The sequence below is a fragment of the Pleurodeles waltl genome, chromosome 4_1, assembly GCF_031143425.1.
Source record: "Pleurodeles waltl isolate 20211129_DDA chromosome 4_1, aPleWal1.hap1.20221129, whole genome shotgun sequence".
In the NCBI taxonomy this organism is placed as follows: Eukaryota; Metazoa; Chordata; class Amphibia; order Caudata; family Salamandridae; genus Pleurodeles; species Pleurodeles waltl.
This window is the reverse complement of record NC_090442.1, coordinates 19357088-19379596: the sequence shown is the minus strand read 5'-3', so window position 1 is coordinate 19379596 and position 22509 is coordinate 19357088. Positions and strand designations below refer to the sequence as shown.

The 22509-nt window shown below is 47.3% G+C and overlaps 1 protein-coding gene across 1 annotated transcript in view; it reads right to left on the bottom strand.

The window, feature by feature from the left end:
• Nucleotides 1-310: 310 nt before the first annotated feature.
• LOC138286922 (uncharacterized) overlaps nucleotides 311-22509 on the bottom strand; it is a 244649-nt gene continuing 222450 nt past the window's right edge. Inside the window, 5 exon segments of the mRNA XM_069227306.1 lie at nucleotides 311-2036; nucleotides 2039-3479; nucleotides 5907-6825; nucleotides 20613-20877; nucleotides 21548-21605. Coding sequence (XP_069083407.1) covers nucleotides 1963-2036; nucleotides 2039-3479; nucleotides 5907-6825; nucleotides 20613-20877; nucleotides 21548-21605 — 2757 coding nt within the window. The 3' untranslated portion in view covers nucleotides 311-1962.

The window sequence follows — 22509 nt, the reverse complement described above, 5'->3', positions numbered from 1 at the left end:
CGTGCACTGCAAGCATTAACCCTGAGAGTTACAGGTCACATTCTGCTCCTTTCACTTCTTCCGCTTGAGGGCTTGGGTGGTAAATGTTGTGAACTGCAAGCATTAACCCTGAGAGTTACAATTCACATTCTGCTCCTTCACTTCTTCCGTGTCAGGGCTTGGGTGGTAAATGTCGTGCACTGCAAGCATTAACCCTGAGAGTTACAACTCACATTCTGCTCCTTTCACTTCTTCCACGTCAGGACTTGGGTGGTAAATATAATTCATGACAAGCATTTGAGAGTTACAGCTCACATTCTGCTTCTTTCACTTGTTCCGTGTCAGGGCTTGGGTGGTAATTGTCATGCACTGCAAGCATTAACCCTGAGAGTTACAGCTCACATTCTGCTCTTTTCACTACTTCCACGTCAGGGCTTGGGTGGTAAATATCATTCATGGCAAGCATTGACCCTGAGAGTTACAGCTCACCTTCTGCTCTTTTCACTTCTTCGCGTCAGGGCTTGGGTGGTAAATGTCATGCATGGCAAGCATTAACCCTGAGAGTAACAGCTCACATTCTGCTCTTTTCACTTCTTCCACGTCAGGGCTTGGGTGGTAAATATAATTCATGGCAAGCATTGACCCTGAGAGTTACAGCTCACATTCTGCTCCTTTCACTTGTGCTTTTGGACACTCTTCTCTGGTCCCTGTCACGGAATCATCAACATTGTACGAAACAACCAAACACCACAATCAGCTGAGAACATTCATTAGTGTGTGCTTGTTAAAGTTGTTCTTATTGCAGGGACCCAGTCTGAGTGCGTTGGTTTTATCACTAATCCCTAACATTAGCTGAAAATACCCTTGTTAGTCCCAGTATTGTTCATGGCGCTGTTTTTACAAGTAGCAAGAACAGATGTGCTTGAAAAAGTTTCTTTGCAACTGAATAAAAACCAACAATGTTTCTTTAATTTTAGTCCACATTGTGCTAGTCTCCCAGTGTGCTTCCTGGTATGTCATGTTGTTTTGCTATGTGTGCAAAAGTGAAAAATCACTGAGAATAGACACTTTTATAATTCTACAGGCAGGTATTGTTGTTTGTTTTCTTTTCTTTTCTGACTAGTCGGGTCTTCTATCATCTGGTATTTGAATGTCCCACACAATTGGCATTTTATCTTTCTCTGTAATTCTGTCATGTCACAATAACTACACTTTTTGCTCCAGTCTATGTCCTCAGATGGGTCAATATTATTGTTAATGTTCTTAATTTCCTTCCGGATTTGTTGCACCTCTCAGATTATTTCCATGTGAGTTAAATGAAGGTTTGTGTTTGCTGAGGACTGTGTAGGATTGAAAATTGACAAAAGCTCTTCACACTTTCAGTGCACATCCATGTTTTCCCTGTGTTTTCGCTGATGGCTTTGCAGGTCTGATAACTGACAAAAGTACTTCTGTCATTCATTGCAATGATATAGTTTTCCTTTGTGTGCATTCGCTGATGTATCCATAGGTTTAATAACCGACATAAGATATCCACACATTCACTGCACCTAAAAGATTGTTCCCCAGTGTGTGTCCGCTGATGAATCCTTAATGTTGACAAGTCACTAAAACTATTTCCACATTCATTGCAATTGGCTAAAGCTCTTCACACATTCAGTGCACTTAAATGACTTTTCTCCTGTGTGTGTTCGCTGATGTATTTGTAGCTTTAATAACTGACTAAAGCTCTTCCCACATTTCCGGCACCTGAATGATTTTTCCCATTGTGTGTTTGTTGATGTCTTTGTAGGCCTGATAAGTGACTAAAGCTCTTCACACATTCAGTGCAATACAAAGGTTGTTCCCCTGTTAGTGTTAGCTTATTAATCGTTAATGTTAACAAGTCACTAAACCTACTTCTACATTCACTGACCTTGTATAGGTTTTCCCCTGTATGTATTCGCTGATATCTTTGTATTTTTGTGAATTGTCTAAAGTTCTTCACACATTCACTGCAACTGAGTGGCTTTTCTCCTGTGTATATGTTCTCTGATGATTCCTTAATGCTGATGAACACTAAAACTACTGCCACATTCAGTACAATAGTAGGGGTTTTGCACAGTGTGTGCGCTGATGTTTTTTTAGAGCTGATAAGTCAATTGGCTTTTACTCCATGTGTGTTCGCTGACGACTTTGTAACATTGATAAGTGACTAAAGCTCTTCACACATTAACTCACTTGAATGGTTTTCCCCCAGTGTGTGTTCGTTGATGAGCCTTTAATTTTGAAGAGTCTCTAAAACCTCTTCCACATTCACTGCAATGGCATGTTTTTTCCCCTGTGTGTGTTCGCTGATGTCTTTGTAGGTTTGATAACTGACTAAAGCGCTTCACACATTCACTGCATTTGAATGGTTTTTCCCCTGTGTGTTTTCGTTGATGAGTCCTTAATTTTGAAGAGTCTCTAAAACCTCTTCCACATTCACTGCAATGGTATGGTTTTTCCCCTGTATGTGTTTGCTGATGTCTTCGAAGGTGTGATAACTGACTAAAGAACTTTACACACCCACTGCACTTGAATGGTTTTTCCCCTGTGTGTGTTCGTTGATGAGTGCTTAATGTTGATGTGTCACTAAAACCTCTTCCACATTCACTACAATGATAGGGTTCTTCTCCTGTGTGTTTTTGCTGATGTCTTCGTAGGTGTGATAACTGAGTAAAACTCTTCACACATTCACTGCATTTGAATGGTTTTTCCCCTGTGTGTGTTTGCTGATGATTCCTTAATGTTGAGGAACAACTAAAACTACTTCCACATTCATTACAAGAGTATTGTTTTCCCCCATTATGTGTCTGCTGATGTCTTTGTAGGTTTGCTAATCGACTAAAGCTCTTCACACATTCGTTGCACTCAAATGGCTTTTCCCCTGTGTGTGTTCGCTGATGACTTTGTAGGTGTGATAACTGCCTAAAGCACTTTGCACATTCAGTGCACTTGAATGGCTTTTCCCCCGTGTGTGTCCGCTGATGACATTGTAGTGTTGATAACTGACTAAAGCTCTTCACACATTCACTGCACTTCAATGTCTTTTCTCCTGTGTGTGTTCGCTGATGACTTTGTAGGTGTGATGACTGACGAAAGCACTGTGGACATTCCGTGCACTTGAATGGCTTTTCCCCCGTGTGGGTTCGCTGATGACATTGTAGGGTTGATAAGTGACTAAATCTCTTCACACATTCACTGCACTTCAATGTCTTTTCTCCTGTGTGTGTTCGTTGATGACACCGTAGGCTTGATAGGTGACTAAAGCGCTTCTCACATTCACTGCACCTAAATTGTTTTTCCCCTGTGTGTGTTCGTTGATGGCGTTTTAATAGATATGAGAAACTAAAGCTCTCGCTAAATGTGTCTGATTTGTTTTTCTTGGTTAGTACCTGTGGTACGCGTATATATTTGTCTACATCCCATGACTGTGTTTCCTGATGGGCCAACATGGCTAATAAAGCACTTGTTTTATTCTAACATGTCCTGTATGTCTGTGGTGTTTTGCATGTTCGATTTCTGATTTAACAATAACATGCAATAGCCATTAAATACTTGCCACACTCATAATATCTATAAGGTTCTATGTAGGCGATTGTGCCTTTAGATTGGATTATGGTTATGCACGCTTGTGGGTAAAGATTCATCTCCATTCTGTACTGGTGCAAATTGGGACAGTCCGTTGTATTTTAGACAGCAGAACTCCTCTTTTCTTTACCCTTCAGTTGTTTGGCTCCACTCCATTGTGCCTTTCTGTGGTTGCTGTGGTTTGGCCAGAAAGAGTTTACAATACACCTAGAATGCTGAATGATGATCTGTTATTGCTTTAGGAAACAAAGCATTGCTGCAACCACATCATGCCCATCCCATGATCAAAGCTGGTGTTGGACACCTGTTTATACAGGAGGTGGTTTGTCATTGTTGTCTTAATTTCCAAGAGGTAATTTCTCTATGTTGTGGCGTGGAGGTGAACAGATGAGACTCTTACATCCACTTAACTGCCCTTGACTGCTTCTTCCATGATCTGTCAGTTTATGTGCAGGTTCTCCTCTCTCAGATTGCCCTGATGTTTTTTTTATTTGCAGATTTACAGCATTAGTTTCATTGTTTATAATCATTTCATGCATTCAAGGCTTGTTCTCTGTTGAAGGTAAAGATATTTAGAATTACTAAGTGTAAACCTAATGACATATAAAATCACAATGAACAACTAGGTGTAAAAGACATCTCTTCTTTACTGTCTTTGAAACTTAGCAAGGAATATTTCATCATACACAGATAATTAACTAAAAGTTCTGTTGATCACCTCACATCTTCTTAACTTCAGAAAAGGATGTGATTACCAGCGTTCACAGAGTAACCTGGTAAAGAAAAGGCAGCCACGGAGCGTCCACAGCTACTGGAACAGGGTCAGGTAGATGCACATGGACAAAGTTTCATTGAGAGATCAGGATTGGTTGCTATTTCAGTTACTCTTCAGGAACTATATAACAAAGGTACCACTTCAAAAAGTATGCAACAAAAGTAACTCTATTCACACACTTCTTCTCAATGTTTTCCTGTTCACCTTGGATCAGCTCAAATGCCAACTCCTGTCCTTACCTTGTTGTTCATTAAGTCATCTTTGACACATTCAACAGCTCGCCTGGTTCAAGCATTTCTGGTTCCCTCTAACCTGGAAGACTGGAACATTATTTGCCATAACATGTGTATCTGCCAAAACTAGTGCAGCTCACAGGGCCTCCTTCTGGCCCTGAAAGACAACTTTAAAAGAAAGTCTTTACTTCTTCCTAATGAGAAAGTCCTTTCAGGGCTTTTTTGTGAAACAGAATGAGGGGTTCACTGTAATGCCCATCCTTTACATTATAAGCACAGATTAGGCAAACAAAGATTGCTTCATATCATTTAGATATCAGTCGTTTAGTCCTTGTAGATGATCCATAATTCACCTCACACAACAGGTGTGTGGATACTAATCTTTTTTTCCCCTTTGTCTACTTTTGGTATCTGACTTAATGTTGTCTGTTTGGGGCCCAGGATGCTACTTTGTGGGTGCACATTGTGCCAGTGCCTATTAAGTGTTGAAAAGTCTCAGTTTTATTAAAGGCGTAGTATTACCTCGCTACTGCTGGGACCTGCAGTCATAATGCCGTTCCCTAAGCCAGGTCAACGCATGGACCTCTGTGGTGGAAGTGAACAGATTTCAGCATCTACCTTGGTCTACACTGCATGCAAATACTATATGGGGACAAAAAAACTCTGAAATAGCAGGAGCCTGATACTGGTATCACCGAAAACACTACTGGACCAATTGGAGTCGCTTTACAATGTGATGTGTCTGTACCTGACTGAAAGCCTTCGTCCTGATGAAGTCCTTGAGTGGAATGGAATTCTGTGAGGAAAGTGTTTTTTTTGTATGGTGTGGTTGCACAACCTCACCATGGAACGAAGGCACAATTCCGTATCCAGCCCACTCAGGTTTGTTTGTAGAGCTGTAGCTCACTCCTGGGTAGCTGTAGCTTCGAGTAATTAGGCTTTATCAAAGGAACAAGTCAAGTACCAAATTAGCCAAATAAGAAGAAAAAATTCCAACACCAATTTATAAAAATAGATTATATTTTTACCTATAAACAGGCACCCCAATGACAAACATCCACCAGTGTTCCGGAAATATGAATCAATGAATCACTCCTTATCAATAATGTCATAAATATTTTTCATCTACTGTGACTCACGGTTTTGGGTTAGCCACAGCGGGTAATTTGAATATGGCTACAAGGGCACTTTTGTGGGGTCCGACTCCGATAGGGAACCAGTAATGGGGACCAGACAGGTTTCTTTGAACAGTTACTGCTTGGTTAAAGCAGTTCAAGGTCCTAAGGGCAAACTGCTATAGGAATCACAGGAGTGGTCCTGATGCAAGAGACGCAGGACGCTGCAGATGCTGAGGTTGCTGAGCCAGTGTCGTGGGGTCTTCCTGTGGCGATCCCTGGGTCTAGAATCACAGGAGTGGTCCTGATGCAAGAGACGCAGGACGCTGAGGTTGCTGAGCCAGTGTCATGGCGTCTTCCTGTGGCGATCCCTGGGTCTAGAATCACAGGAGTGGTCCTGATGCAAGCGACGTAGGACGCTGAAGATGCTGAGGTTGCTGAGCCAGTGTCACAGGGTCTTCCTGTGTCGATCACTGGGTCTAGAATCACAGGAGTGGTCCTGATGCAAGAGACGCAGGACGCTGCAGATGCTGAGGTTGCTGAGCCAGTGTCATGGGGTCTTCCTGTGGCGATCCCTGGGTCTAGAATCACAGGAGTGTTCCTGATGCAAGAGACGCAGGACGCTGCAGATGCTGAGGTTGCTGAGCCAGTGTCATGGGGTCTTCCTGTGGCGATCCCTGGGTCTAGAATCACAGGAGTGGTCCTGATGCAAGAGGCGCAGGACGCTGAAGATGCTGAGGTTGCTGAGCCAGTGTCACGGGGTCTTCCTGTGGCGATCCCTGGGTCTAGAATCACAGGAGTGGTCCTGATGCAAGAGGCGCAGGACGCTGCAGATGCTGAGGTTGCTGAGCCAGTGTCACTGGGCCTTCCTGTGGCGATCCCTGGGTCTAGAATCACAGGAGTGGTCCTGATGCAAGAGACGCAGGACGCTGAAGATGCTGAGGTTGCTGAGCCAGTGTCACGGGGTCTTCCTGTGGCGATCCCTGGGTCTAGAATCACAGGAGTGGTCCTGATGCAAGAGACGCAGGACGCTGAAGATGCTGAGGTTGCTGAGCCAGTGTCCTGGGGTCTTCCTGTGGCGATCCCTGGGTCTAGAATCACAGGAGTGGTCCTGATGCAAGAGACGCAGGACGCTGCAGATGCTGAGGTTGCTCAGCCAGTGTCATGAGGTCTTCCTGTGGCGATCCCTGGGTCTAGAATCACAGGAGTGGTCCTGATGCAAGAGGGGCAGGACGCTGAAGATGCTGAGGTTGCTGAGCCAGTGTCATGGGGTCTTCCTATGGCGATCCCTGGGTCTAGAATCAAAGGAGTGGTCCTGATGCAAGAGACACAGGACGCTGAGGTTGCTGAGCCAGTGTCATGGGGTCTTCCTGTGGCGATTCCTGGGTCTAGAATCACAGGAGTGGTCCTGATGCAAGAGACGCAGGACGCTGAAAATGCTGAGGTTGCTGAGCCAGTGTCATGGGGTCTTCCTGTGGCGATCCCTGGGTCTATCACAGGAGTGGTCCTGATGCAAGAGACGCAGGACGCTGCAGATGCTGAGGTTGCTGAGCCAGGGTCATGGGGTCTTCCTGTGGCGATTCCTGGGTCTAGAATCACAGGAGTGGTCCTGATGCAAGAGACGCAGGACGCTGCAGATGCTGAGGTTGCTGAGCCAGTGTCACGGGGTCTTCCTGTGGCGATCCCTGGGTCTAGAATCACAGGAATGGTCCTGATGCAAGAGACGCGGCACGCTGCAGATGCTGAGGTTGCTGAGCCAGTGTCACGGGGTCTTCCTGTGGCGATCCCTGGGTCTAGAATCAAAGGAGTGGTCCTGATGCAAGAGACGCAGGACGCTGAAGATGCTGAGGTTGCTGAGCCAGTGTCACGGGGTCTTACTGTGGCGATCCCTGGGTCTAGAATCACAGGAGTGGTCCTGATGCAAGAGGCGCAGGACGCTGAAGATGCTGAGGTTGCTGAGCCAGTGTCATGGGGTCTTCCTGTGGCGATCCCTGGGTCTAGAATCACAGGAGTGGTCCTGATGCAAGAGGCGCAGGACGCTGAAGATGCTGAGGTTGCTGAGCCAGTGTCATGGGGTCTTCCTGTGGCAATCCCTGGGTCTAGAATCACAGGAGACTGACTTTGGCCTCAGTGGGTCGATATCCTCCAGTGTCCAGTTGATGAACAGCACAAAACCAGTTGCCACTGGTCTGCTGGTCTCCTGTTATCGCAAAACCAGCGGTTCCCGTTAACTTGCAGTCATTTCAGTGCTGAACGACCAAACTGAACTCTGACATCTCTTCCTGGTGTAGCAGACTCAGTGCAAATTTTGAGGGTCAGGACTCAGTCTCCCAGTCTGCATTTTGGCATCCAATGGCGTTAGGGATTTTTTTGGCGCTGGGCTCTCAAGGGAGCAGGCTTTTATTGTCCTGTGTCTGTAACAGGCAGTCAGCCAAATAACTCTTGGAGTCACCTTCTAGGCCTGGGCCTTGTAGACAGCTTTTCCTTGAGGGGGCCACCTATTTCGTTATTCCAAATATCACACAACACACTGCACCAAGAAGAATGAATCATTGTAAGTAAAAGTATTTAATACTACAGGAATAATGTGTTTCCCAATACATCTAAAACAACTGTACAGAATATTAGAAAAACGGCACATTATTAAACACATATAGCAACATTTCTAACATTGTTAAGGTGTCACCTACAACCTAAAACCATAACTTCTACTTCTGTGCGCCAAACTAAGAGAGCATGGAAGGCAGAGCAACTTGCAATGTTGAGTTTCATAAGGAGAAGAGATGCACTGCATACTTTGTTGACAGCAAAGGATGTCTTTATTAATGGAGGTGTGAAGACAATGTTCCTTGCGAAGGGCAAACATGTGCTGCAATACCAGTCAGTTGGTCTTTCTCCGGGACGTGGCTTTATCAGCTTCAGACAAGGTGTAGCATCTGCAAAGTGTGCTGGCAGGAGGTGAGACCGTCTCTGGCAGAAGCAGAGGAGATAATCTGGGCAAAGAACCTCTTGAAAAGTGGTCAATGGGCAGTCCTTATCAACTAAATCTCCCCAGAAACTTCTGACACAAGTTTAGGAATGTCTGGCATAGGTTATGTGCATCAAGATGTGCGTCCCAGGTGTATCCTTATAAACATATAAGGTAAAAGTATGTCAATTCAGACTGCACTATTTTGGTTGTATGTCTATATGTGTTATTATTCAACCTTGACATGGTAAGGAGTAGACATCTGACCCAGATGAACGTTGCATCAAGTGTTGTATGTATGTCATTTTGTAGGAAGGTAGCCTCTTTCTAGCCTTGTTACCCCCACTTTTGGCCTGTTTGTGAGTGTATGTCAGGGTGTTTTTACTGTCTCACTGGGATCCTGCTAGCCAGGGCCCAGTGCTCATAGTGAAAACCCTATGTTGTCAGTGTGTTTGATATGTGTCACTGGGATCCTGCTAGCCAGGACCCCAGTGCTCATAGGTTTGTGGCCAATATGTGTTCCCTGTGTGGTACCTAACTGTATCACTGAGGCTCTGCTAACCAGAACCTCAGTGTTTATGCTCTCTCTGCTTTTAAAATTGTCACTGCAAGCTAGTGACTAATTTTACCAATTCTCATTTGCACACTGGAACACCCTTATAATTCCCTTGTATATGGTACTAAGGTACCCAGGGTATTGGGGTTCCAGGAGACCCCTCTGGGCTGCAGCATTTCTTTTGCCACCCATAGGGAGCTCAGACAATTCTTACACAGGACTGCCACTGCAGCCAGAGTGAAGTAACGTCCACGTTATTTCACAGCCATTTTTCACTGCACATAAGTAACTTATAAGTCACCTATATGTCTAATCCTCACTTGGTGTTCAGAGCGAATTCCCCGGACTTTGTGAGTGCGGGGACACCATTACACGCGTGCACTACATATAGGTCACTGCCTATATGTAGCGTCACAATGGTAACTCCGAACATGGCCATGTAACATGTCTAGGATCATGGAATTGTCACCCTAATACCACTCTGGTATTGGGGGGACAATTCCATGCATCCCCGGGTCTGTAGCGCAGAACCCGGGTACTGCCAAACTGCCTTTCCGGGGTTTTCACTGCAGCTGCTGCCAACCCCTCAGACAGGTTTCTGCCCCCCTGGGGTCTGGGCAGCCCAGTCCCAGGAAGGCAGAACAAAGGATTTCCTCTGAGAGAGGGTGTTACACCCTCTCCCTTTGGAAATAGGTATGAAGGGCTTGGGAGGAGTAGACTCCCCCAGCCTCTGGAAATGCTTTGATGGGCACAGATGGTGCCCATCTCTGCATAAGCCAGTTTACACCGGTTCAGGGATCCCCCAGCCCTGCTCTGGTGCGAAACTGGACAAAGGAAAGAGAGTGACCACTCCCCTGACCAGTACCTCCCAGGGGAGGTGCCCAGAGCTCCTCCAGTGTGTCCCAGACCTCTGCCATCTTGGATTCAGAGGTGTTGGGGCACAATGGACTGCTCTGAGTGGCCAGTGCCAGCAGGCGACGTCAGAGACCCCTCCTGATAGGTGCTTACCTCTTTCAGTAGCCAAGCCTCCTCTTTCAGTAGCCAAACCTCCTTTTCTGGCTATTTAGGGTCTCTCCTCTGGGCTATTCCTCAGATAACGAATGCAAGAGCTCACCAGAGTTCCTCTGCACTTCCCTCTTCGACTTCTGCCAAGGGTCGACCGCTGACTGCTCCAGGACGCTTGCAAAACTGCAACAAAGTAGCAAGAAGACTACCAGCAACATTGTAGCACCTCGTCCTGCTGGCTTTCTTGACTGTCTCCTGGTGGTGCATGCTCCGAGGGCTGTCTGCCTTCACCGTGCACTGGATGCCAAGAAGAAATCTCCTGTGGGTCGACGGAATCTTCCCCTGCCAACACAGGCACCAAACTTCTGCATCACCGGTCCTCTGGGTCCCCTCTCATCCTGAAGAGCGTGGTCCCTGGAACACAGGAGCTGGGTCCAAGTGTCTCCCACAGTCCAGTGGCCCTTCTGTCCAAATTTGGTGGAGGTAAGTCCTTGCCTCCCCACGCCAGACAGCAAACCTGTGTACTGCATGATTTGCAGCTGCTCTGGCTTCTGTGCATTTTTCTAAGGATTCCTTTGTGCACAGCCGATCCTGGGTCCCCAGCACTCCGTCCTGCATTGCCGAACTCGCTGAGTTGAAATCCGACGTCGTGGGACCCTCCTTTTGTGACTCTGAGTTCACAGATATTCTAAGTGCCTGTTCCGGTACTTCTGCTGATGCTGCCTGCTTCTGCGGGGGCTCTCTGAGTTGCTGAGCGCCCCCCTGTCTCCTCCTCCAAGGGGCGACCTCTTGGTCCTTCCTGGTCCCCAGCAGCACCCAAAATCCTCAACCGCGACTCTTGCAGCTAGCAAGGCTTGTTTGCGGTATTTCTGCCTGGAAACACTTCTGCAACCTCCAGCACGCCGTGGGACATCTTCCATCCAAAGGAGAAGTTCCTAGCCCTTTTCGTTGTTGCAGAATCTTCGGCTTCTCCCACCCGGAGGCAGCCGTTTTGCACCTTCATGCGAGGTTTTGTGGGCTCCTCCCCCACCTGGACACTTGCATGACTCTTGGACTTGGTCCCCTTCCTTTACAGGTCCTCAGGTCCAGGAATCCGTCTTCAGTGCTTTGCTGGTGCTTGTGGTTCGTGCAGAATCCCCTATCACGACTATTCTGTCTTTCTGGGGTAGTAGGTTAACTTTACTCCTACTTTTCAGGGTCTTGGGGTGGGGTATCTTGGACACCCTTACTGTTTTCTTACAGTCCCAGCGACCCTCTACAAACTCCCATAGGTCTGGGGTCCATTCGTGATTCGCATTCCACTTTTGGAGTCTATGGTTTGTGTTGCCCCTAGACCTATGCCTACCTATTGCATCCTATTGTGATTCTACATTGTTTGAACTACTTTTCTTACTGTTACTTACCTGTTTTGGGTTTCGGTACATATAATTTGTGTATATTACTTACCTCCTAAGTGAGGGTATCCTCTGAGATACTTTTGGCATATTGTCACAAAAATAAAGTACATTTATTTTTAGTAACTCTGAGTATTGTGTTTTCTTATGATATTGTGCTATATGATATAAGTGGTATAGTAGGAGCTTTGCTTGTCTCCTAGTTCAGCCTAAGCTGCTTTGCCATAGCTACCTTCTATCAGCCTAAGCTGCTATTCTAATAAGGGATAACTGGACCTGGCACAAGGTGTAAGTACCACAAGGTACCCACTATAAGCCAGGCCAGCCTCCTACACATATATCTAAGGATTTGATCATTTCACAGTTCTAGGAAAGATAAGGTCTGGCAACATCTGCATCTAATGGCAGACTGACAATGATTCTGTATGAATCGGAAAAGATGGCTACTTCCATGGTTTGAGAATAGTGGATTATGTGCTTGGCCTAAGATCAAGAATGGCTGAGTACATGAAGAAGGCCACCAAGAACCTCCAGGCAAGCCAAGAATTGCAAAAGCAATGGCATGACCAGAAGGCTGTCCTGACAGTGTACCAACCAGGGCAGAAAGAGTGGGTCCTGGAGCCTGTAGCACCAAGGGCACTCCAAGACAAATGGAGTGGACCACACATCATAGTGGAGAAAAAGGGTGAGGTGACTTATTTAGTTGACCTTGGCACTCCAAAAAGTCATCTCAGACTACTTCATGTGAACCGTCTAAAGCCCTACTATGACAGGGATGATTTAACCCAGCTCATGGCCACTGATGAGGGACAGAAAGAAGAGAGTGACCTTCTCTCTGATCTCTTCTCCAACACTGCAGATGATGGCTCGGTGGATGGAGTGGTCCTAGCAGACTGTCTTACTGAATCTCAGAAGGAAGACTGCAGGAACCTCCTAGGCCAGTTCTCCGAACTGTTTTCTCTAACACCTGGTCAGACTACATGGTGTGAACACATCATTGACGCAGGAGATAGTTTGCCTGTTAAGAGTAAAATCTACAGGCAACCTGATCATGTAAGAGATTGCATCAAAGCAGAAGTGGAGAAGATGCTTGACCTAGGAGTGATTGAGCACTCTGACAGCCCCTGGGATAGCCCAGTGGTGCTGGTACCAAATCCTCACTCGCAGAATGGGAAAAAGGAGATGAGGTTCTGTGTAGATTGTAGAGGGCTCAACACAGTCACTAAGACTGATGCTCACCCTATACCCAGGGCAGATGAGCTAATAGATACACTGGCATCTGCCAACTATCTTAGCACAATTGTCTTGACTGCAGGGTATTGGCAGATCAAATTGTCACAGAATGCAAAACCAAAAACTGCATTCTCAACTATTGGAGGGCATTATCAATTTACAGTTAAACCCTGTGGTTTGAGAAATGCACCTGCCACTTTTCAGAGGTTGGTGAACACAATCCTCCAAGGTCTGGAAGCCTTTAGTGCTGCATATCTAGATGATATAGCTGTATTTAGCTCCACCTGGGATGACCACCTGGTCCACCTATGTAAAGTTGTGGAGGCTCTGCAAAAAGCAGACCTTACTATCAAGGATTCAAAATGCCAGATAGGGCAGGGGAAGGTGGTTTATCTGGGACACCGAGTGGGTGGGGAACAGATTCAGCCACTACAGGGGAAGATCCAGACTAGACTATTTTAGATTGGACTCCCCCTACAACACAGACCCAGGTCAGAGCCTTTATAAGTCTCACTGGGTATTACAGGAGGTCCATTAAGAATTATGGCTCCATGGTTGCCCCTCTTAATGACCTCATGTAGGAGGCTGGCCTGACTTATAGTGGGCACCAAGGGTACTTACACTCTGTGCCAGGTCCAGTTATCCCTTATTAGTGTAGAAGAGGTGTTTCTAGCAGCTTAGGCTGATAGAAGGTAGCTATGGAAAAGCAGCTAAGGCTGAACTAGGAGACATGTAAAGCTCCTACTATACCACTGATGTCATATGCACAATATCATAAGAAAACACAATACACAGAAGTACTAAAAATAAAGGTACTTTATTTTTATGACAATATGCCAAACGTATCTCAGTGAGTACCCTCAGTATGAGGATAAGTTATATACACAAGATATATGTACACAAAATTATGCAGATAATAGCAAAAGGAAGGAATGCAAGCAATGTAAAGTTACAGTAGATTACAATAGGAGCACATAGGTATAGGGGCAACACAAACCATATACTACAAAAGTGGAATGCGAACCACGAATGGATCCCAAACCTATGTGAGCTTGTAGAGGGTCACTGGGACTGTAAGAAAACAGTGAGGGTTAGCCCACCCCAAGACCCTGAAAGGTAGGTGTAACGTGCACCTACTACCCCCCCGAGAGAGCACAGAAGTCGTGATAGGGGGTTTCTGCAAGAGGAACAACACCAGCAATGCAACAACAGTGGATTTCCGGACCTGAGTACCTGCAAGAGAAGGGGACCAAGTCCAAGAGTCGCGACAGTGTCGAGAGTGGGCAGGAACCCAGGAAATGCCAGCTGAGGGTGCAAGGAAGCTACCACCTGTTGGAAAAAGCTTGGAGTTCTGCAAGAAAGAAGAGGACTAGGAACTTCCCCTTTGGAGGATGGATATCCCACATCGTGAAGAAGCTTGCAGAGGTGTTCCCACGCAAAAAGAGCGCAAACAAGCCTTGCTAGCTGCAAGGGTCGCGGTAGAGGTTTTTGGGTGCTGCTGTGGCCCAGGAGGGACCAGGATGTCGCCACTTGGAAGAGGAGACAGAGGCGGCGCCCAGCAACGTAGGGAGCCCTCACAGAAGCAGGCAGCACCTGCAGAAGTACTCGAACAGGCACTTGGAAGAAAAGTGAACCGGAGTCCACCCGAAGTTACAAAAGGGAGTCCCACGACGCCGGAGGACAACTCAGAAGGTTGTGCACTGCAGGAAGGAGTGTCGGGGGCCCAGACTTGGCTGTGCACAAAGGAAATCCTGGAAGAGTGCACAGGAGCCGGAGCAGCTGCAAATCACGCAGTACCCAACAATGCAGTCTAGTGTGGGGAGGCAAGGACTTACCTCCACCAGATTTGGACTGAAGAGTCACTGGACTGTGGGAGTCACTTGGACAGAGTTGCTGAGTTCCAGGGACCATGCTCTTCGTGCTGAGAGGGGACCCAGAGCTCCTGGTGCAGAGAGGACGCAGGCTACCCCCAGAGCATGCACCACCTGGAAACAGTCGAGAAAGCCGGCAGGATGAAGCAATACAAGGTTGCTAGTAGTCGTCTTGCTACTTTGTTGCGGTTTTGCAGGCATCCTGAGCAGTCAGCGGTCGATCCTTTGGCAGAAGGTGAAGAGGGAGATGCAGAGGAACTCTGATGAGCTCTTGCATTCGTTATCTGATGAGATCCCTAAAGCAGAGACCCTAAATAGCCAGAAAAGGAGGTTTGGCTACCTAGGAAGGAGGATTGGCTACTAAGAGAGGTAAGAGCCTATCAGAAGGAGTCTCTGGCATCACCTGCTGGCACTGGCCACTCAGAGCAGTCCAGTGTGCCAGCAACACCTCTGAATCCAAGATGGCAGAGGTCTGGGGCACACTGGAGGAGCTCTGGGCACCTCCCCTTCCCTTTGTCCAGTTTCGGACCAGAGCAGGGCTGGGGGATCACTGAACCGGTGTAGACTAGCTTATACAAAGATGGGCAGCATCTGTGCCTATCAAAGCATTTCCAGAGGCTGGGGGAGGCTACTCCTCCCCAGCCTTTCTCACTTTTTCCAAAGGGAGAGGGTGTAACACCCTCTCTCTGAGGAAGTCCTTTGTTCTGCCTTCCTGGGCCAGGGCTGCCTGGACCCCAGGGGGGCAGAAACCTGTCTGAGGGGTTGGCAGCAGCTGCAGTGAAACCCCGGAAAGGCAGTTTGGCGGTACCCGGGTTCTGTGATAGAGACCCGGGGGATCATGGAATTGTCAACAATTCCATGATCTTAGACATGTTACATGGCCATGTTCGGAGTTACCATTGTGACGCTACACATAGGTGGTGCCCTATGTGTAGGGCACGCGTGTAATGGTGTCCCCGCACTCACAAAGTCTGGGGAAATTGCTCTGAATAATGTGGGGGCACCTTGGCTAGTGCTAGGGTGCCCACACACTAAGTAACTTGGCACCCAACCTTCACCAGGTGAAGGTTAGACATATAGGTGACTTATAAGTTACTTATGTGCAGTGAAAAATGGCTGTGAAACAATGTGGGCATTATTTCACTCAGGCTGCAGTGGCAGGCCTGTGTAAGAATTGTCAGAGCTCCCTATGGGTGGCAAAATAAATGCTGCAGCCCATAGGGATCTCCTGGAACCCCAAAACCCTGGGTACCTCAGTACCATATACTAGGGAATTATATTGGTGTAAAAGTATGCCAATGTGAATTGGTAAATTTAGTCACTATCCTGTTAGTGACAAATTTGGAAGTAAAGAGAGAGCATAACCACTGAGGTTCTGGTTAGCAGAGCCTCAGTGAGACAGTTAGGCATCACACAGGGAACACATACAGGGCACATACTTATGAGCACTGGGGCCCTGCCTGGCAGGGTCCCAGTGACACATGGACTAAAACAACATACATACAGTGAAATATGGGGTTAACATGCCAGGCAAGATGGTACTTTCCTACACCTCACCTCTACGAAAATGCCTAAGAAGGTATTATGGACAGCCAGCTGTCAAAAAGCTTCTGATGAGCTTAAACAGGCCATGTGCTCTGCATCTGTTCTAAAAAGCCCAAACTACTCCAAGAAGTTCACAGTTCATACTGATGCTTCAGAGGTAGGGGGTTGGGGCAGTTCTTTGACAGCTTAATACAGAGGGCCAGGACCAACTAGTTGCTTTTATCAGCAGAAGGTTGAGCCTCAGAAAAAAAGGGCCTTGAAGAAGCTGAGACCATACCTCTTTGGTACTCACTTCATTTTTCAGACAGACCACAAACTTCTCTTATTGCTAAAGCAGATGAAAGGAGAAAACCCAAGATGGTTGAGGTGGTCCATTTCCCTACAGGGTATGGGCTTTACAGTGGAACATAGACCTGGGAGTAACCACTCCAATGCAGATGGACTCCCCAGATATTTCCAATTAGACAATGAAGACTCATCTGGGCAAGGTTAGCCTTATTGTCCCTCGTAAGGGGGGGGGGGGGGGGGGGGGTAATGGCGCTGTGGGAATGTACCCTCTTTCTTGGGATAGATACTTCCATTTTCTGTCTGATGTTAGTGTGCGTGACTGTGTCTACAGGGATCCTGCTAATCAGGACCCCGTTAGTTATGCTCTCTCCCTTCAAATTGGTTGTTGGATACTGTGAACACATAATTCCATCCACAATTGGCATACTGGTGCCCCCTTATAAGTCCCTAGAATATGGTACTTAGGTACCCAGGGCACTGGAGTCCCAGGGGATCCCTATGGGCTGCAGCATATATTATGCCACCCATAGGGAGCCCATGCAAAGGCTTCTGCAAGACTGCCATTGCAGCCTGTGTAAAAAGGTGCAAGCGCCCATTCACTGCCATTCACACTGCACCAGGTAACTTATAAGTCACGCCTATGGTAGGCCCTCCAGCCCTGAGGGCAGGGCACAAAGTACCTGAGTGTGAGAGCATCCATGCACTAGCATAGGTGCCCCCACGAACTCCAGGACCATTTTCCCCAGACTTCATGAGTGCGGGGACGCCATTTTAAGCATGTACTGGACATAGAACACTACCTATGTCCAGCTACATAATGGTATCTTCGAACATATGGATGTTTGGTATCAAGCATGTAGGAATCATGCCCCCATGCTTTTGCAGGCATTGGTTGTATAATCCCATGCACTTTGGGGGCTCTTTCGAGGACCCCCAGTACTGCCATTACGGGCTGTCCTCTGAGGACAGCCCGTCTTCAGCTTGCACCAGAAGAACGAAAGAATCTCCCTTGAAGTGAAGGAGTCACTTACCTGCTTCAGCAGGCACGCCTCTGCAGTGACGACCGGTGGCTCGGGTCCCCTCTCCTGACGAAGTGCGTGGAATCAGCATAACAGGTGGTGGTCTGTAGTGGTTCCGACGGTCCTGATGTCCTACTGTCCAACTTTGGTGGAAGTGAGAGCTTGCCTCCCCACGCACTGCATGTTTTGCAGTTGCTAAGGCATGTTGGCATCCTTCCATGTAGGTCTTCGTGCACTGTGCAGCTCCGGCCCCCAGCACTGCTTCTTGCGACACACAGCCTCCTGCGTGGTTCTCTGGCGGCGTGGGATCCCTTTGTGTAGTGCTGCGTGAGCCTCCTTTTCCACGCACTTCGTCAGGAGAGGGGACCCGAGCCACCGGTCGTCACTGCAGAGGGGTGCCTGCTGAAGCAGGTAAGTGACTCCTTCACTTCAAGGGAGATTCTTTCGTTCTTCTGGTGCATGCTGAAGACAAGCAGTCCTCGGAGGATGCAAAACCTGGAAACAGTTGCAGTTGCTGGCAAGAGCTGAAGATATAATGTTGCAGAAGTTGTCTTTGCTTCTTTGTTGCAGTTTGTAGAGTTCCTGGAAGGTCCAGATGCAGTTTTGTCAGTAGACGGTGAAGTTAAGGTTGCAGAGGATTCCTGCTGGTGTCTTGCAATCCGAATCTGAGGAAACAACCAGAGGAGAGATCCTAAATAGCCCTAAAAGGGGGATTGGTCAGCTACACAGGTAAGCTCCTATCAGGGGAGGGTTCTGGCGTCACCCAATGGCAGTTAGATGCTCCCAGAGTGCCCTACCAACTTGGAATCCAAGATGGCAAAACCCAGGGACACTCTGGAGGAGCTCTGGGCACTAACCCTGTGGTGATGATGGAGAGGGGAGTGGTCACCCCCCTTTCCTTTGTCCAGTTTCAAGCCAGAGCAGGGACTGGGGGTCCCTGAACCGGTGTAGACTGGCTTATGCAAGGAGGGCACCATTTGTGCCCTTCAAAGCATTTCCAGAGGCTGGGGGCCCAGCCTGTAACACCCATTTCCAAAGGGAGAGGGTGTGACAACCTCCTCCCAAAGGAAATGCTTTGTTCTGCCTTCCTGGGCTCAAGCTGATTGAGCAACAGGAGGGCAGAAACCTGTCTATGAGGTAGCAGCAGCTGGGGCTGCCTGGAAAACCTAAGAAGGCTGGTATTGTAGTACTGGAGGTCCACTGTGGAGCCCCCAGAGAGGTGCGTGGACCACTTTTACACCTTTCTTGTCCCCATGCTGTGGGACTCCTGTGTGCGCTGCCTGGTCTTCTGTGGGCTCTCTGAGTTGCCACCTTCGACTCTCCCTCCTGGGTACAGTCCACCTGGTCCTTCCTGGTCCTGGGCAGCGCCATTTGCCACTTACTGAGAGGTTTGCGTGTGCCAAGGCTTGTTGGCGGACTCCAGCGATGCAAACCAGATTGCAGTCCTCTATCCGGCATAAGACATCACTTGAACAAACCAGGAACCCGACTCTGTCTTCTTGGATGTAGTACTGACTGTTCTTCTTCACCCGTAGTTCTTCTTTTCCTCCTTCATCCGGGTTAGCAGGGGCTCCTATTCTCCCTGGACTCTTCTGGGCTTCTTGGACTTGGTCACCTTCTTCCATAGGTCTTCAGGTCCAGGAATCCACTGCTGGTGTCTTGCAGTCTCTTCTGGTTCTTGCATAATCCTTATTTTCGGTTGTGTGTGTGTTCTGCGAAAGTTACTGTGATTTACTTCTGCTTTTCTGGTCACTGGGGTGGGTTATAGTACTTACCTTTGGGGTTTTCTAATAACCCTAGCTCCCCTCTACACTTGCCTAGGTTGGAGACCCAATTTCGCATTCCACTTTCTTAGTATATGGTTTGTGGTCCTCCTAGGCCCATTTCTAACTATTGTGATTTTCACTAATTGCACTGTCTCCTAACTGTTTTTATTCCTATTTCTGCATACTAGTGTATATAATTTGTGTATTACTTACCTCCTACGTGAGTATAGTCTCCATGGTATTTGTATCACCAAAATAAAATAAAAAGCCTTGTAACACTGAGTATTTTCTTTTATGTGTGTGAGTACTGTGTGACTACAGTGGTATTGCATGAGCTTTGCATGTCTCCTAGATAAGCCTTGGCTGCTCATCCACAGCTACCTCTAGAGAGTCTGGCTTCTAGACTTCCTACATTTCACTAATAAGGGATAACTGGACCAGCCTTCTACACTCTTGGCAAAGGTCTTCTTTGGAGGGTTCCCTTGCACTGAGAAGCTCTGCCAGGTCAGGTCAAGATTCTTCAGCTGACGTTTCCTCCTCCTTGGGTCTCAGGGCCTCACCCGCGGGTCAGTTCTCCCAATGATCCTGTTTTATCTCAGAAACTGTGTCACCAGTCATCTTGTCCTTATGCTTCCTCTTAGGGTGATTGGCTATAGTTACAGGCTCCAGCCCTTTGCCTGTACCCTGTTGTGCAACCTGTGCCACCGAGACCCAGCATCTCTGCATGAGCCCTATTTTCTACTTCTGCCCATTCAGAAGTCTCCAGATCTTTGACTAACAGACACTCCACTCGAATGGCAGGAGGCACAACCACCTGCTTTGGGCCAGTAACTTCTCTCCACTCTATGATGAAGCTTGGTCTCATTGCCAGCATTGGTTGTGAGGTGACTTGCACCAGGGATCATTTGGTCTGGGGAAACCAGTTTAGCTGTCACCATGGTGACATGGGCACCTGTATCCCTCAGAGCCTCTACTTTACTTCAGTCCCATTGATTCTTGGCCTCTGTACTTCTCCAAGCTTGGAGGTACGACTGCCAAGGTTTAAATGTCCACCCTTCCCAGGGAAACCAAAGCAGCCTCAGTGTGTCATCTGACCTCTTCAGAGTAAACCTCTACTCCCATCCCAATACTCACAACACCCTTGGTCTGTCCCTTTGTGGGAGGCTTCTTGGTGCAAGCTGCATCACCTCTCTTGTGCCCTGGCTAATTACAGACAAAGCTCGCTCCAGCTGTCCTGGGATCCCAACTCTTACCCTAATACTTCCTTCCTTTGGACTGGGAAGAGACTTGGGCCACCCTCTTTGGAAGTCTTCTGGCGGCCTGAAGAGGACTCTGTCATTTTATCTTTTTCAGTGCTACCTTCCTTCCCCTGCTGGGAAGCCTGAGCACCGTTCTTGGAGTCACCTACACTAGGAGTCTTGCTCTGAGTAACCCTGGACCTGACACATTTGTCAGATACCTTCCCCAGCTCTCTGGGAGAAGACAACTCAGAATCTACCAGACGCTGTTGCAATTTTTCTGTGGTACAATTTGTCAGAATGTGCTCTTTCATCAACAGATTATAAAGCCCCTTATATGTATCCACCTTATTGCCCTAGATCCAGCCCTCTAGTGACATTACCGAGGCGTCAACAAAGTTTACCCAAGTTTGGTCTTGGTCTTTTTGGGTATCCCTAGACTTGACTCTGTATTCCTCTGCGGTGAGTCCAAACCCATCTATGAGAGTCTCTTTCAAGTGGGAATAGGACTCAGCCACTTCCTCATGAAGGGTCAGAAGTCTATCTCAGCCCCTAGCTGGGAATAACTCTCAAAGTAGAGAGCCCCAGTGCTGTGAAAGAACCTTCCTCATTCTGCAACCTCTCTCAAATGCTGCAAACCATTTTTCAATGTCATCTCCAGCACTAAGCATGGGGACAATCCCTTTTGGGACCCTAGGGACACAAGAACCCTCACAATCCCTATTTATTTTGCTGCCACCACCCTTCGGTTCCAATCCCAGTCTAACCCTTTTCTCTTCTAGGGCTAGTCTCCTCTTCTCGATTTCAAGCCTTTTCTCCGTCAGAGAGATCTGCCTCAGCTGTCCTCAAGAGTCCTAGACACCCTACCAGTGGGGGGACTACTACAGTGACTTCTTTCACTTCCCATTGGTGAAATGGGCTAGGGAAGGAGGGAGAATCATGGTTCTCACCTTCTTCCCTCTCATTTTCTTGGGCCAGAGCTTCCTCCTCACACTGTGGGTTCTCCTTCTGAGTAAGAAGTCACGTACCTGTCTCAATTTTCCTCTTCTGACGTGAAGGCCTTTTCTAGGCCCTTCCTTTTGGCAGTAGCTTTAAAGCTAATGTCTCTAACCTTGCACAAGGCTTTGAGGTCACCTATCCTCAGAGCTGGCAGGATGGACAATTTGAGTTTCTGTCCAGACTCCATTCTGCTTGCTTTATCTAGAAGTTGGGAACTTTTTTAACTTTTTAAATATTTTTAATCCTAACTTTCTAGATACTTTTAAAAATCACTTTGTGAACTTTTTGGAATCGGGATGTCACACAGGGCCCTAGCAATTTCAATCCCACTCAAATTTTTGAAAAATCTAAAAGAATTACCTTTTGGCTCTAAAGACAATTGAGAATTTCTCGGGTACTCAAAAATATACTTATGACCAAGTGGTGAAGCAAAACACAAGTTCAGGATCCTTACCATTGTAACACCAATGTAGCAAGGTGGAAGTATTACGTGGTATGATTAGGGGGAGGGGGTCTTACTAAGTAATACTAACACAATACCTAGTAGTGGGCCTCAGGTTCACACAAGTAAACCCTGGTTCAGTCCTGGTAGAGCGGCAAAGAGCAGTCAGGCTACTTAGAGAAACATGTGTAAAGCATTTCATAACACCCACATGGATGATAAGTAAATGACATGACTTGAAAGAAATCCCACACCAATTTATAACAAGCATTTGCAATGCAACGGGTCTCGCGTTTGCTTGAGCTAGAGCAATTAGCACTGTAAACTCCTAACAGGACTTGTCTTGCCACATAAATTGAAAATGAAAATAAAAAAGTTTAACATAACTAACTGGACTTTTCTTGCCATATAAACTGAAAAGTAAATGTTTCACATAAGCGAGCTGACGGCCGCCATCAGTACAAAGCAGAC